At 44.0% G+C, this 17,597-nt stretch overlaps 1 protein-coding gene across 1 annotated transcript in view; it reads left to right on the top strand.

The window, feature by feature from the left end:
- The window catches only part of RNF150 (ring finger protein 150), a 352,979-nt gene that overhangs the window by 253,232 nt on the left and 82,150 nt on the right, over positions 1-17,597 (top strand). Inside the window, exons 3-4 of the mRNA XM_063920385.1 lie at positions 11,092-11,163; positions 14,937-15,019. Of these exons, the coding sequence (XP_063776455.1) occupies positions 11,092-11,163; positions 14,937-15,019 (155 nt within the window). The remainder of the gene's footprint in view (positions 1-11,091; positions 11,164-14,936; positions 15,020-17,597) is intronic.

The following is a 17,597-nucleotide window of genomic DNA, read 5'->3' as shown; positions in this document are numbered from 1 at the left end:
GAAGCAGACTTCCTCAGCAGACACGACCTCCACCCGGGGGAGTGGGGACTTCATCCAGAAGTCTTCCAAGTGATTGTAAACCGTTGGGAAAAACCAAAGGTGGACATGATGGTGTCCCGTCTCAACAAGAAACTGGACAGATATTGCGCCAGGTCAAGGGACCCTCAGGCAATAGCGGTGGACGCTCTGGTAACTCCGTGGGTGTTCCAGTCGGTATATGTGTTCCCTCCTCTTCCTCTCATACCAAAAGTACTGAGAATCATAAGAAGGAGAGGAGTAAGAACGATACTCGTGGCTCCGGATTGGCCAAGAAGAACTTGGTACCCGGAGCTGCAAGAGATGCTCACGGAGGACCCGTGGCCTCTACATCTAAGGAAGGACCTGCTCCAGCAGGGACCTTGTCTGTTCCAAGACTTACCGCGGCTGCGTTTGACGGCATGGCGGTTGAACGCCGGATCCTGAAGGAAAAAGGCATTCCAGATGAAGTCATCCCTACCCTGATCAAGGCCAGGAAGGATGTAACTGCAAAACATTATCATCGCATTTGGCGAAAATATGTTGCGTGGTGTGAGGCCAAGAAGGCCCCTACGGAGGAATTTCAACTGGGTCGTTTCCTACATTTCCTGCAAGCAGGATTGTCTATGGGCCTAAAATTAGGTTCCATTAAGGTTCAAATTTCGGCCCTGTCGATCTTCTTCCAGAAAGAACTGGCTTCAGTGCCTGAAGTTCAGACGTTTGTCAAAGGGGTACTGCATATACAGCCTCCTTTTGTGCCTCCAGTGGCACCTTGGGATCTCAATGTAGTTTTAGGGTTCCTAAAATCACATTGGTTTGAACCACTTGCCACAGTGGATTTGAAATATCTCACATGGAAAGTGGTAATGCTGTTGGCCGTGGCTTCAGCCAGGGGCGTATCAGAATTGGCGGCTTTATCCTATAAAAGCCATTACCTGATATTTCATTCGGATAGGGCGGAATTGAGGACTCGTCCTCAATTTCTCCCTAAGGTGGTTTCAGCGTTTCACATGAATCAACCTATTGTGGTACCTGTGGCTACTAGGGACTTGGAGGACTCCAAGTTGCTGGACGTAGTCAGGGCCCTGAAAATATATGTTTCCAGGACGGCTGGAGTCAGAAAATCTGACTCGCTGTTTATACTGTATGCACCCAACAAGCTGGGTGCTCCTGCTTCTAAGCAGACGATTGCTCGTTGGATTTGTAGTACAATTCAACTTGCACATTCTGTGGCAGGCCTGCCACAGCCAAAATCTGTTAAAGCCCATTCCACAAGGAAGGTGGGCTCATCTTGGGCGGCTGCCCGAGGGGTCTCGGCTTTACAACTTTGCCGAGCAGCTACTTGGTCAGGGGCAAACACGTTTGCTAAATTCTACAAATTTGATACCCTGGCTGAGGAGGACCTGGAGTTCTCTCATTCGGTGCTGCAGAGTCATCCGCACTCTCCCGCCCGTTTGGGAGCTTTGGTATAATCCCCATGGTCCTTACGGAGTTCCCAGCATCCACTAGGACAGTGGTGGCCAACGCGTGGCTCTTGAGCCACATGCGGCTCTTTCTTCATTCAAATGTGGCTTCCAACACTCAAAGTCACGTGACCACAAGAGATCTGTAAACCGCTGCACTCCAGCCAGACATGCAGCAGCACTACGAAGACTGAGAACTGAGGGAGCCAAATACACATGGGGGAGCAGGCTGGAGTGACACATGGGGGAACTGAAGTATATTATGTGAATCTGGCTTTTCAATATATTTTATGCGGATCTGGCTTTTATTGATGTAGAAGTGGCTTTTTCATTGTATTTTATGTTAGATCTGGCTTTTTCAATGTGTTTTATACCAGGGGCGTGGCCTAGCAGGCACGAGGTCACACCCCATTTTTGCAAGTGCGCCTTCGGCTCCAAGTCGGCTCTTTGATGTACCTAACAAGATTTCTTGGCTCTTTGTCTCTGACTGGTTGGCCACCCCTGCACTAGGACGTCAGAGAAAATAAGAATTTACTTACCGATAATTCTATTTCTCGTAGTCCGTAGTGGATGCTGGGCGCCCATCCCAAGTGCGGATTGTCTGCAATACTTGTATATAGTTATTGTTACAAACATATCGGGTTGTTTATTGTTGGAAGCCATCTTTTCAGAGGCTCCTACGGTTATCATACTGTTAACTGGGTTCAGATCACGAGTTGTACGGTGTGATTGGTGTGGCTGGTATGAGTCTTACCCGGGATTCAAGATCCTTCCTTATTATGTACGCTCGTCCGGGCACAGTATCTTAACTGAGGCTTGGAGGAGGGTCATAGGGGGAGGAGCCAGTGCACACCAGCTAGTCTAAAGCTTTTACTTTTTGTGCCCAGTCTCCTGCGGAGCCGCTATTCCCCATGGTCCTTACGGAGTTCCCAGCATCCACTACGGACTACGAGAAATAGAATTATCGGTAAGTAAATTCTTATTTTATATATTTATATAATTGAGCGGGCTTAAGCGCGCCGGGAGGGGGCGGAGCTTAGCCCTCACAGAGGAGTCAGCGCCATTTTCCTCAGGTCCCCACCAGGATTTACTGTATAGTAAGAAGGAGGGGGGGCACAGTGTTTTTAAAGCTATATGGGTGTCATATAGAATTATGTTTAATAATGGACGCATAATCCTTGTTGTGATACATAAATTCACTGTTTCCCTGTTTATTACCCACTATCGGTTAGTCGACATGTCGACAGGTGTGAGGGCTTTGTCACAAGCTGCTGTGGGGATAACTGTCGGCTTCGCCGACGCTTGGCGGTACTTGATTTGAAGAATTAAGTATTAGCAGGTTGGTTTTGTGTGCTTGAAAACAAATAAACACGCTAGGGGAGACACAGTTGTTTGTGGATGCCCTGTCGGCATCAACGGTATTTCCGGGGTAAAAAAATTAACAGGCTGTTATTGCCTTGTACCTGTATTTGTGTATGTGTGTGTGTATATATGTATATATGTGTGTATATATATATATATATATATATATTTATAGGTATATGTGGGAGGAGTGTTATTGTATATGTATAATTCCCTCGGGGTTCCAAGATTATTATTATTTTTTGCCCGCTTACTATTCCTTGCTGTCGACATTTACTCAGTTTCTGTCGACCATAACGTTCCTGGTAGATCCACATCGGGGGCACGTCAGTACATGGTCATACACATTCACAACACACTACTGTCACTAGGGACCTGACAGGTCTGGACAATCCACTTGCGTATAGATTATATCTATATGTATATATATGTAGATATATGTTTATACATGCATGGTTAGGATATGTGTGTTTTATTGTGTATTACATTATGTATATCCATGAATGCTGAGATAATGGTATTCTTCTCGTGCTGATCGCTCTGTTGATTAAGCTCTAGATTGGCCGTGACGAGTTGGTTTTCGATCCTCTCAAGGAGTCCGAATATTATTCTCTTCCCGACGCGAAGAGAACATTACAGCAGTCAACTCCTGGTCGACGCAGAGCCCGGTCGCAAAGGATCATACACAGGAAGCTAAGTGATATTTTATTTCTATACTTTGGCCTTATTTGCATTGCATGCACATGAGGGAGTGTTGTATTCGGGGGGGCATCCGATAGAATTACCCTACCCAGAGTGGGTAAGCTTGCTTATGTTGATTCTACTTTATAACATTGCAGCAGGCTGCCGCGTGACAGCAGGAGGTGTAGCCGGGAAAATGCTGAGGTTGTCTCCGAGAGATACTCGAGGGAGGTATACAGCTGTTTGGTGAGCCCTCTATTCAGTCACTCTCGGCGGATACAACTGGTAAGTCTAACTTCGTGAGTTAGCCTCCTTCACAACGGTTGGTGGTGCATTTTTTTGTGGGATGCAGTCGTTTTAACCGGTTCGATACCGTTCTTTTTTCCTTTTCTGTGCAGGCAGTGGAAGGTTGAAAGGTAAGAGTTCTGCAGCCTTGGTAGGTTCGCAGAAGTGGATGTCGTTTTCTGTTTCCAACACATCCACCACTTGTCGCTGAGTCTATCTGGCTAGTTCCCACTCCGGTGAGCACTCGTCTACTAATTTCAGTTAGTCCAGAAATAGACTAAGACTTGTGAGTTATTTATAGAATTCAAAAGGGGAGCATTCTGAGTTACGGTTGTTCCCCTTACTGTTTTTCTAATAGATCTTGCCGTTCCCCTCTGGATGGGGAGGTAGTACGCTACGTCATACAGAGGTGCGTCAGGTTCAGAACATTGTTCGGTTATCCCTGTATAAAGGTGCAAATCGTTGTTTCTCTCTGACTGTTCTTCGACACAGGGATTGGCTGTTGTTCCCACCGACACAGTTGTCGGAGGTGGGTTTCAGAGTAGATACTGACCGGTTAATGTTCTGTGTTTTTCCTGTTTAAAGAGGTCTGAGGATCCAGAGTTGGATCAGCTTTGCTGGGACACTTCATCAATATGTTCTGTTACTAAAACAGATGGGTGCGGCCTACGAGGCCTGTTTTGGTGAGCAGATCTACTGCCAGAGTGGCTTTCAAGGGGCCAGTTGGAATTGTGGTCCAGGTCTCACCTGCACATGCACCGGAATATAATCTTAAAGGCCAGGACATCACTCCTGTGGTGTCTGCTCGGTTCTCTCCTTCTAGAGGGATGAAGGTTCGGGATCCAGGTTTAGATCCTGGTGTCCGTGCATACAGATCTCCGAGGCTGGGGAGCAGTCCTTGCAAGGGACGTATTTCCAGAGGTTAAGGTTAAGTTGGAAAGCTTGTCTGTAATAAGCTTTCTTGATTTAAGAGATATTTTCGACGAACGTATTCTTGGTGTTCGGCCCATGTTAGTTCTGCCAGACCATTTGTCAGCAGTGGCGTAAGTAAGCCGCTATGACAGAACAAGGAGCAAAGCGGCAATGGCAGAAGATGCACAGTTTGCTGTGGGGCGAAAAGTCTGGTTTACACTATGTTAGCAGTACTCGTTCCGGTGGTAAGCGAAGGAGAAATAGATTTCCTCTGCTGACGCGATCTCCATCCGGGAAAAATTCAGTCATCATCGAGAAGTTTTCACAGACGTGACAACTTTTTGTGGAGGGTCGCAATTGGTCATGTTGGCATCTCACTTCAACGAGAGGCCTCAGGGACATTGTTTCAGGTCAAGGGACACTCAAGCTATAGCAGTGGACACCCTCGTGACACCGTGGGTGTTTTTAGTTGGTCTATGTGGCCTCTCTTCTTTAATTTTTTCTGAAGGTGAAAAACGTAAGAAGAACAAAGGTTCAGGCGATCCTCTCGGATCGGATCTAGCTAAGGAGGGTTTGCTATCCAGTTTTTCATGATTTGCTCATGGGAGATTCCTACCCTCTTCCTTTACGTGAGGAACTGTTACAACTAGATCAGGGCGTGTATCAAGACTTACCGCGACTGCGTCTGACGACGTGGCGGTTGAATGCCATATCCTAAGCCGGAAGGATGTTCCCAGTGAAGCCATTTCCTCAATGTTTCAGGCTGGGAAAGAGGTAACGGCAGAGCCGTACCGCCGTGGTTGGCGTAATTCTGTGTCTTGGTGTGAATCTAGGATGGTTCCTACGGAAGACTTTCGGCTAGGTCGTTCTTATCCATACTTACAAGCCGGTGTAGATGCAGGCCTACAGTTAGGCTCCATTTCGGTGCAGTATGGCCTTATTTTCTTTAAAAATAAAAAAAAATTCTCTCTTGGAAAGTGGTCATGCTATTGGCTTTGGAGTCCGCAAGGCGGGTGTCGGAAGTGGTGGTGTTGTCTCACAAGAGCCTTGTTTGATCTTCCAGGTGGATAGAGAGGAATTGTGAACTCGGATTGTAGTTCTGCCAAAGAGTGGTTTCTGGGTTTCGCAGAAAACAGTCTATTTTTGATGCCGGTGGTTACTTAGGCATTAGCTGATTCAAAGTCTCTTGGTGTTACCGGGGATTTGAATATTTAGGTCGCCAATTTGGCTCAGTTTGGAGAAACAGAGGCTCTGTTTGTCCGGTATGCTCCCAACATGCTTGGGGCGACTGCAGTATGCAGTCTGTTACACGCTGCATCTGTGATGCGATTTGGCATGTTGGTTCTACGGTTGGATTGCCGTGACCGAAGTCGGTGGAAGCCCATTCTAATGGAAAGATGGGCTCTTCTTGGGCGGATGCCCGAGGAGTCTAGGCGGTTCAACTTTGCCGAGCGGATTATGGGTCGGGATCAAACGCTTTTGCTATGCTCTACGAGTTTGATACCCTGATTGTTGGGGACCTTTTGTTTGCTCATTCGGTGCTGCAGAGTCGTCCGCACTCTCCCGCCCGTTTTGGAGCTTTGGTATAAACCCCATGGTCCTTTTGGAGTCCCCAGCATCCTCTAGGACGTATGAGAAAATAGGATTTTAGTACCTACCGGTAAATCCTTTTCTCTTAGTCCGTAGAGGATGCTGGGCGCCCGTCCCAGTGCGTACGGTGTCTGCAGTTAGTGTTTTTGGTTACACCCTGGTGGTGTGTCTTCTCTGTCAGGCGGTTGCTACCGTTTTTCATGCCATGGCATGCAGAGTCTTATTTTTGCTTATGTGGACACACGGTTTGTGTTACATATTCTCTCAGCATGTGGCTGTGTTTTGTTCATGCCGTGGGCTGGTATTCTTCTGAATGCCACGTTCTACGGTGTGTTTGAGGTGTGAGCTGGTAGGACACTCACCCTGTGTATAACAATAAATTCTTTCCTCGAAATGTCCATCTCTCCTGGGCACAGTTTTCTAACGGAGGTCTGGAGGAGGGGCATAGAGGGAGGAGCCAGTTCACACCCAGTTTAAGTCTTTATAGTGTGCCCAAGCTCCTGCGGATCCGTCTATACCCCATGGTCCTTTTGGAGTCCCCAGCATCCTCTACGGACTAAGAGAAAAGGATTTACCGGTAGGTACTAAAATCCTATTTTGCCTACAAAATGTTATGCTACAGTGTTTTCCTGGAAACACTGTACGCGGCATTTCGGCTGTAGATACAGCCGCAGTTACAGACAGAATATAGGCATGCTGCGTCCTATTGCATTTCATTGCATCTAAGGCGCATTTCTGTGGAACAAATTGCAAAAAAGACACTTGCACTGACTTGAAGGGCTGTTTACCTTAACTGCAGCAAGAATGTAAGAGGACACATCTGTATTCCACTGTTGGGTGTGCGGTTGTGTTCTAATATACGCACGCCTCACCAAGTAGTGTGTATATTAGAGCGTGACCGCACACCCAAGAGTGGTATATCTATTACATATATATTAATATATAAAATACTAGTTACCAGCTTGTAAAAATGACGGAATAACATAACAGTATGACAGCGATGTGCACACCCGCACGGAGCAACAATTGAATTGCTCTATCAGGCAACATCTAGTGGCCACAGGTGAGCAAAACACTTAAATTCTCCTCTTAGAAGTGATGAACAGCCTTGTAAATACATACGTGCACAAAAGCTTCCACCTTGAAGTATTGAGCTTTTGAGACACATCCGTTTGGGCTCATTTTTGAAGGCTTTCCATGCTGAGGACTATTAATAAGGCTGTTTTGATTACTTCCTGTCACTGCTGGAAAGATCCAGCATATGAACACAATGTTCTCAGGCTTGTCTTTTAGCACCTCGATGGGTTGTCTGTTTCAGAAATATGTCTACAGATGAGGAAGCAGCCTGCTGTTTGTCATTATGCTAAGACCCTTTCACATAATGGACTGGCCATTTTAGTTGTTTCTCATTATGTGGAACACTTTGTGATCTGTCCCCATTGTACACTGCATTGTGTGGAGAAGTACTGTAAACCTCACCTTTCCGGTCCTTAAGAGAGAAAGGCGCATAATATGTGACTAAGGCTTGCTCATTACGTTTTATTTTATAAGCATGAATAAAGACAGGGTGACCCACTTTGTATCATTACCTTTGTTGTCTCAGTTTGCCCACTTTGTTTACCCATGATGCAACTTTCTCTTTGTTGATAATGTGTATCTCCATAGCACTGTACAGAGCAATGATCATCTGCATAGATCTTTATACAGGAAGCTGTGGAGTAATAATAATTTTTATTTATAGCATGGTTTTCTCTAAAAGAACACAAAGTGCTTTACATTTACAGAATGGAACCACTTTATTACAAAAGGGGACAGCCTTATTGGGACAATGGTTACAGTGGGTGAATACAAAATCTGAAATACAAAATACAACTATACCATAGATTTATCAGTTCCTTGGCTCGATCCTACCCATGAAAGTATCAGGATAGGCTTAGGCGCACTTCTTAAGCTAAAGTGTGCAAGGCCAGGGACAGGCAAGGCAAATCTTGGAGAAGTGATACACTTTGCTGAACAACAAATCAAAAAAGATGAATTACTTAATAACCAGATCCACAGGTGACTGCTAGAATGCTAGAATACCAACTGAGGCAGCCATATTGGGCATCAGGGTTGGGGAAAAAAATTATTTTACCGGGTTTTTTTTTTTTAAACCATTTTTTTTGTGTGCTTTAATGTTTTAATGGAAACATTTTTTAATCATGTATTAGAAACCTCGATCAACCATGTTTAGTGCTTTATAACATTAGTAATGTTATTAGGCTTTGATTTGATTTCTTTTACATATCTCAATAAAACCAATTTTTTACAGCTTATTATTCCTATTACATCTGAATATATGTAGATAGACTAAAAATATTAATGCAGGCAAAGTACACTCATAGATAGATGAAATTGGAAATAAGAACAAGTTAATGTTAAGCATTAGTCTTATTATTAAATAAATGTGAATAGTAATACAAAATGGAAAATGCAACAGCACTTTTCAGAGAAATGCACACACACAAAAAAGGAAGAGTTAAGCATAAGCACTGGTAAAATCACTGGCATGAAACATTTTGAATAAAAAAACTATTTTTTAAATATAATAAGCTTTTTTTAATGAGTTATGGCACTGTGCCTGTCCTAACAGCATAATAAAAAAAACAGAGTGTTTTTTATAAAAAAAAAAACCCAAACAAACCCATTTCGTTTAAACCAGCCAACCCTGTTGGGCACGCTACATAGGCTACAATAAGCAGGAATAGCAGTATATGATAATGTGATCCTTACTTTAGGGGGAGTGCACAGAGAAGTAGCTAATGCATTAAGCATGAAACACTTGAGATCACCGTAGTAAGTAGTTCTGAAGGAAGGCAATCAATTTGCCGGCTGTCGGGATCACGGGGTTCAGAATACCGACACTGGAATCCAGACAGCTGGAATACCGACTCACAGGGGCTATTCCCACTTGGTGTCTGTGCCTGCAGCATGGCGAGGGCAGCGAGCCCGCAAGGGGACTCGTATTGCTTGCCCCGCTCCTGGCATTCTAGTGGGCGGGATGCCGCTGTCGGGATACTGACAGCTGGCATCCCTTCCGCCAGGAATACGTATGTATTCTGTTCTGAGCAGTTGTGTTCAAGGAAGGGAGAAACACCAACATCTAAGAGGATCCATGCAAAAAGATGTTTCCGCTCTAAAGTCTGTTACAGTAATGTGTTCAGCAGGCTGTTTGTGCCTAGGATCAGTGAACTGTCCTGTGTGTTGAAGAGCCATGTTTTAGATGTGGCACTCATCTCCCAGAAAAACTGTTGAGGCTGCAGGGTGAGCACTGTATTCGGGGCCATGACCTACTAAGTATGGGGCAAATGTATTAAGCCCGGAGAAGTGATAAAGCAGTGATAAGTGGAAGGTGGTAACGCACCAGCCAATCTCTACGGGTTTGAAAAATGACAGGAGCTGATTGACTGGTGCATTATCAATTTCCACTTTCACTGCTTTATCACTTCTCCAGGCTTAATACATCTGCCCCTCTGTCTCTAGTGGTGAGCTGCACAGCGAGTGAGGAAGAGGTTTGTCAGGCAATCGTGTTTCCAGGAAGGATGCAGCTGCAGTGTGATTGGCAGTGGCGGCCGTCCACTGTTGCCTGCATACATGTCATTATTGTACCTCTCTGCAGCCCTTTGGTGAACAAACTGCCTTCTGTTACAGCCAAATATTTTGCCTTTTGACTCATCAGTCCAGAGCACCTGCTGCCATTTTTCTGCATCCCAGTTCCTATGTTTTCATGCATCGTTAAGTCGCTTGGCCTTATTTCCGCGTCGAAAGGTATGGCTTTTTGGACACAATTATTCCATGAAGACCACTTTCTGCCAGACTTCACCAAACATTAGATGAGTGTACCTGGTCCTCACTGGTTTCGGACAGTTCTAAGCTGAAGACACTGCTGGACAACTTCCGATTTTGAAGGGAAGTCAGCATGATGCATTTTTCATCTGATGCACTACGTTTCCTTGGCCAACCACTGCATTTACAGTCCTCAGCGTTGCTCATTTCTTTGTGGTTCTTCAAAAGAGCTTGAACAGCACATCTTGAAACCCCAGTCTGCTTTGATGCACCTCCGCATCATTGCTGGCCGTCGGCCAGTTTTACAAGCCGAGTGAACCACTTTCCACAGTCTCCTACTATGGAACGTGGTTCACCCCCGTGAACATTGCTGGGCTGGGGTGAAAATCGTTCAGTGTGTATGCACTGAGTGATTTTCCACCCAGCGATGTTCACATAGTCGCTATGCATACACGCTGGGCAAAAACACCCAGTGTGTATGCACCTTAAGATAACCTTTTGTATCCACACAGGGTAATGTACGAGAAGTGCATGAGTGTGGTCTCTCATCTCCTTATCATGCTGGAAACTGTCAGCTTGAATCTTTATACGCTCTGGCAATTTCAGTTCTAAGGTCAGGTGAATGATGCAGAGGAGAACGTCAGCTCAAACTTGCAATAATAATACTGTCTGATATTAGACAAAGGAAGGAGATGTAAACCTTGGAGAGCAATAAAATGGAAAGCGGTAAGGAACCAACCAGGCAGCACCTAACTCATTTTTCAAACACAGACTGTAAAATGACCGAAGCTGATTATTTGGTACTTTACCTCTCTCCAATTTTTGATAACCCGCCCCCCCTTCCCCCAACCACCCCTATAGCACTGTGTGTCTTACTATTGCCACTGGCACAGTATTGTCTGAATATCCAATGTGTAAGAAAAAGAAATCATGTACTTTCTTTGTGTTTGTTTTTCAGAGACGGCTGGGTGATGCTGCAAAAAAAGCCATCAGCAAATTACAAGTTAGAACTATTAAAAAAGGGGATAAGGTAATGTTGATGTTCACACCCCTCCAAATTCCTGTTCGTAAAATCACACCAACCATAGACCTAATGCTAAATAAGTTGTTCCGAGGCCTTTACCTGACAGACAAGGTAGTACATTTGTTTCAGGTTCTTAATTAAAGAAACCTGTTCATCTCACAGGTCCCTGCCATATGTTAGCAGTAAAGTGAGCACATTAGCGGTCACCATTGGTGCCAAGAGAGGAGGGGGGAGGGTACTAATTCCCCAGGTCTGATGGAAGGGCCCCAGTTCCCCCCCCCCCCCCCCTAATTGGCAGCAGCAGCTACAACTTTTCTCCTCAACCCAGCACACAGCTGTAGTGTGGCCAGGGAGTTGCTTAAAATACAATTTTTTTTCTGTATTTTTGTTCTAAAGGTGCATGACCACACCTCCTGTAATTAGGCCACACCCCTTTAGAAAGTACCTGGGCCCAGCCAGGCTCTCTACTGCCCTAGCGGTCACTTCATTTCTATAACCCATAGTATGCATTGGCTAGCATGTTAGCTGATGGGACCAGCTTGATAAATCTTTCCACTTCACAGCACTCATAGAAACCTAGAAGTACTGCGGCTGCTGTCTGAAATGGAGAGTCCACGGTATATATCAGAGATGTGTTCTGAGCTGCTGTGGTCCCTCCTTGTTACATTCAGAGGATCTTTAATATTTGTGGGTATGTTAGGCCCTACACATTTATCGATACCACTAAAAAAATATGACCGATCTCGTTCATTAATGAACAAGATATCTTTCGATCTGTAGGCACCAACGATGAACGATGCGCGGCCCCGCGCTTGTTCATCGTTGGTGCAGCTCATTCATACCTGCAAGGCAATATGGACAATATCGTCCATATTAGCATGCAGGGCTATGGGGCCGGGTGACGGGGGAAGTGAAGAAACTTCACGCCCCCCAAATCCCCCCCTCCCCCGCCGCCTGGTGGTCCGTTGGCCATATCAACCGCCGGACAGCTCGGCGGACAGTCGGGTAATGTGTAGGGCCCATGAGTTCTGACTCTTGAAAATAGTCACCAATAAGAATTCCAAGTAGTTAGAAGTTAAGCAAGGGGTGATTATGAAGTAAACATAGCTGGAAGTGTCCGTTGCAGTAAATATTTCCAAGTGCTTCATGTATCACAAATGGTACTGTACAACAACATGCTCAGGGGCCATATCCTGTCAAAACAATGATGTTGTATAGTATAAGCTCTTTCGAGGTGGAACCAAGACTTGCATGGCAAAATCTAACAATAACCATTAAGAAGGACAGACTAGAAGGACAGACTTTAAAGGGGCAGACTAGATGGGCCAAGTGGTTCTTATCTGCCGTCAAATTCTATGTTTCTATTAAGGACCTATAAACAAAAATGTTCTTGTATAAAAACTGCCCAATAATTATTTTATTTTCTCTCACATTAGGGTCATAGGGTCATTTGCAAAGGTTCCCGCAGTACATGCTTTTCTCTCAAATATGTGTTTGCCCTCTGTGTCTATACATTAGTGTGCTCTTACTTTGAGTATTTGGAATGCTTAGTACTACAACTAGCAAGCATGTAGCCAAGACGGGAATGCACTGGCTGGAAAAAGTAAAAAGCCACATTAAAGTCTGGCCTGGTTTTGCTTCAGACTCACTTCTTTATTTATTTAAACTTTTATGTTATTCTCCTAAGATAATAGAGGCGGTATCCAATTAGCTGCAGTTTTGTGGTAAATTATTATCCTATTAGCCGCAATAAGTTATCACTGATAATTCTCCGTAGGGTTTATCACAAATTTCTCTTCACCATCTCTGAGCTGGTGATAAGTAGTGCAAAATCACAATTTTAAGCTAAGTGTTGGGATTTGGTTCTGAATCCCTGGGACACCCCCCTGAATGACTAATTTGGCACTTAAATGTTTTGACTTATTTTTAATTAGTCAATAATGACATGTAATGTTTGGGACAAAAAATGCAAAGTGATGGAAATTGGGGTACTAGGTATATGCAGGTATATTGGGGTGCTTTATGAGTGGGACAAGTGTTTTTAGGCTTGCAGGTGGGAGTAATCAGTCTAATTCCACTTTTTTATAAAAGTCGCCTAAAATGACCCAAATATTTACTTATACCCATTTTTATGTACCCTAAATCTAATTTTATTTTTTTGCAGGGAAAAAAAATGTTTTCTATAATTTTTCCACATTGTATAAAAAAAATGCATATAACAGCCAATTTAATGGCACCAGTGTTATTATGGCCACTGATAGACTTCTATAATGTTTTCCCATGCTAGTTTGGCTATTTTGGAGGTACAGGAAGATTTCCCCACTTTCTCCTATACTTCTCTCCGCTTTTTCCAGCTAGAATTATCGTGCGATTCCCGTTATCGCCATTTTAGAATTGAAAAGGTGCAATAAACGGGAGCATGCAGGTGATAACCCAATTAGCAACGGCTAATTGGATACCCCCCATGGAGTGGAATCGTAAACATTTGTGTTTTTCTCTTTAAGATAATGTGGAGTGGAACCTTATTTAGGACAGTCTTAACATTTTTATTTATAAAGTGCAAAAGGCGTTGCATTGAAAGTATTGGTTTACCTTGTTTTCCCCTTGCAACCTTTTTGGGAGTAGGAGGAGAAACGTTGTACATCTACCTTCTAAGCCAGTAGCTGCCTTCAGCATCCTGTAAAGTTCAGATATCATGCCTCACAGTACAAAATCTTTCATTTTTCTACATTCATGGTAAAATAGGCTTATAGGCAGGGGAGAATTAAGAGAGGAGGGGCCTGTGTACAGTCTCCATCCAGGCTCTCTCCTCTCTAGCCGGCAGCTCAGTAGTCTGAGCATTAGGGTCCCTAGGAGACCTACAAAAAAATGGCCGTTGTGCCATTTTCCTGGTGATTTGTGCAGTGCTGCTGCCGCTGTGGGTCTCCAGATGGGTAAATATAAAAAAAATGGATGCAGGGTGTGCTGTGTGGGCCCCCCGTGTGCACCATACATCTTGCACCCATTATAGATACGCTACTGCTAATAAGGGATGATTCTAAGTGGCATGTGGAATGCTGTCACACCCACTGTTTTTCTGTCTGCAGCCACAACCATGATCATTAGCATCCGGACATTCACCCACTCCATGCTGGGTGCAAAAGATCTGTCTGAAACAGGCGTACCCTTTCTGACCACAGTACTGAAGTTGGCTTACATGCCCACGATACTGCCATTACACTCCTAGATGGAACAGGTCCATGCATCTGCATGGGTGCCGCCCAGAAGCGCCCATATCGTGGAAAGCATGGTCTCATCAATCCATCTGAACTTGTGATTTCATGTTTGTGTGTATGCCTGATACTGCACATTTGCCAGTACTGTATGCTGAAATCTGCAGGATCCGTCTGCTGAAATCTGCAGGATCCGTCTGCAAACCCTCATGGGTCAGCCTCAAAATCAAGCCTATATGGAGCTACACTAGCACATTTTGCACCTTTGTAAATGACCATTATTACCACTATGATCTTTGGAATAGTTAGAGCGGTGTCAGCAACTGTGCTGAGAGGGAGTCTCTTATTTCATGCAAATATGTTTATCTGTCACTGGTGCCTGTACAAATGATATGCAGAATGTTTCTGACATGCCAGGAATCTCCTGCAATAATAGGCTAACTGTTATTTTATTTTGTGTTCTTTTGAGTGACAGTCATTCATTCCTTCACCTCTCCATATGGATAAGCTGGAAAGAGCAGCTCATTTAACAAACACTCCTAATTGTTACTACTGTCTTTGTTGCAGGAGACAGAGCCAGATTTTGATAACTGCGCTGTATGCATTGAAGGATACAAACCTAATGATGTTGTCCGAATCTTGCCATGCCGGTGAGTTGATATATTGTTGGCACGGCTTACAGCAATTTGTGCTTTGGAAAGCCTGCCAAACGCTGACATATTTTACTAGATGAGACAGTGCAGGCTTTGTAAATAATAAAATGGCATTGCAGTTTTGTTTTTTAAGTATAGGTTGACTGATTTAGAACTCAAGTAGAGCTGAAAAGAAAACAAAGAATATTAAAGTGCAACGCACTACTATTCTGTCTTATTTAAGAGTACACTTATTTCCCCACGTCATCATATTTCCCCGCTTATCCTCCGGCATGCCAGGTTCTGCAGGGGTGGCACTCGATATCCCGGCTGTCAGGATCCCAGCGCTCAGCATACCTGCACTGGGATCCCGACCACTGGGATACCAACAACTATTTGCCCTCTTGGTGTGTCCACGACACCCCTGGAGGGAGAATAAATAGCGTGGCACGCGTAGTGCGCCAGCGTGGCGAGTGCAGCGAGCCCGCAAAGGGCTCTTTTGCGCTCGCCCCGCTGCCGGCATTCCAGCAGTCGGGATCTGGGCACCGGGATCCCAACAGCCGGCCAAGCGTAGCAGACCCATTCTGCAGCTGTCATACCGAGCTCCAAAGTGCTGGATTAGTGAAGGTCTTCATATCTGAGGAGCATAAGGTTATTAGACACCTATTATACACTCTTACATACCTGTATCTCCTATAAGAAAACATGTTTCTTTCTTGCACAGACATCTTGGCATGTGCAGTTTAATTACACACAGCTACAAACATCAATCCGCAATTGAACATGTACTACTGTGAAAAAATGGTTGTAATTCTAAAGTTAAGAGTTTCATTCTGGAAGTCAGTAGAGGAATTTGACTAGATATTAACCTTAAAGATGGAGTATTTGTTAGGAAAAAAGGATAGGGGGGACTTAGGTCAAAAAGGGAGACACACGTGAGAGATCCTACTGATGTTTGAACAATGGACGTTCGAGTGTCAGTGACACTGCATACTGTGGTTGCCGAGTGCTTGTATTTGCAGTGGTGGAGGTCTGTGGATGATGCTCCAAGAGCCCTTATGCATTTAACTTGTGTTGAAATAAAACTAAGCAACATCAGAAATACAATACTATTGAATGCAAGAACGGCAGCCAGGATCCTGAACATATACCGTAACATTGGACACTGTGAGTTCCACAATCACTTCTGGTTGCATGTGTTGTAGTAGCTTTAAAGAAAGCTACAAAACCTATGTACTTTTTGCCTGAGGTACTGTATATGGCTTCTTCATCTTTTATGTGTATCGAGCGTGTCTTGCACATGAATCACATTTGACCAACAGTCTTTCTTATTAGTATGCTGCATACCTGGGTACATACTGTCATAGTCTACCAAGCTACAGTATGGCTTGCCAGTTTATTAACTTGCAGGCAAATAGTGCACTGTTTTATCTTCAGTGTAACAAGTAAAGGAATTTATTATCATTTATTTGTTTGAGCCACATTTATGCAGCACTGCACAGAGAATATTTGTCATTCACATGACATTTTCCCTGCACCATTTGAGCTTACAGCAAGCAAAAACATACAATAGTAAGCAGTCAATTATCTTACAGGTATGGGAGGAGCAAACCCACTCAAACATATGGAGAACCTTCAAACTCAACACAGGTATTGCCCTGATTGGGCATTGAACTCACTACCCCAGTGCTGCGAGGCAGCAGTGCTAACCACTGTTAAACCCATGTCTATTCACTCAATCCTTCATCTTCAAGTGGCCATTGTGTTCATTTGGCTTGGGCGTACTTTGATAAGTGACTTTGCGGACACTGATCATCACTAGAAAATGCTAGGCAGGTTGTTACATACCCTCCAACATTTTATACATAAAAATCGGTACAAATTCGAAAAGTGGCGTGGTCATGGAAAAGGCCTTTTCCTATCCTTTCAATGGAAGTTTGGAGAGACAAAAATCGGTACAGACCATAAATAAAACCATACTGTACCTGCCAAAAAGGTACAGTTGGAGGGTATGTTGTTAGAGTCAAGTAGAATAAGGTGTCTTTCCCAACAATCAGATTGGTTTTTTGAAGATCACAAAAGTTGTAGCACAGAAACCCTTTTCTAAATTATAATACAGCATTTATCTTTGTAAACGTCTGTTATTGCCAATGTACTGTAGCTCGATGAAGAAGAGGAATGCAAATGTAATTGCAATCAATTTTTTTATTTTTTTTTAGCTGAAAAACAGCTACGTAAGCGGCTTGAAGTATGCTTAGAAATGAATTAAGCCTACAATTTAGGCAGTTCCAACTTGAGAGTCATTTGCTTATCTCCCTCTAAAAGAGTGGAGGGTGGTCGGAGACACGCACGATCACTGGCTGAGTTCTCATTTGCTTGTGGAAAACTTAAATGCACAAGCTTATAAGTGGCATGCCTCTTTATTTACTCTGGCCATAAGGTACTTTCGTCCGAATTGGCACGTTTCAGTAAAATGATCTCTCAATTGCAGTTCAATTGGTTTAGTATAAACATTAATATTTCACAGCTATTTTAGGCATTCATGTGGGTCTCTAGGGTGCATTTCTAATGAAAAAGAGAATATTGTTTACACTGG

Source organism: Pseudophryne corroboree, chromosome 1 (genome assembly GCF_028390025.1).
Source record: "Pseudophryne corroboree isolate aPseCor3 chromosome 1, aPseCor3.hap2, whole genome shotgun sequence".
NCBI classification, from domain to species: Eukaryota; Metazoa; Chordata; class Amphibia; order Anura; family Myobatrachidae; genus Pseudophryne; species Pseudophryne corroboree.
The sequence above is the reverse complement of the archived record's forward strand: the minus strand, read 5'-3'. Positions and strand labels throughout refer to the sequence as shown.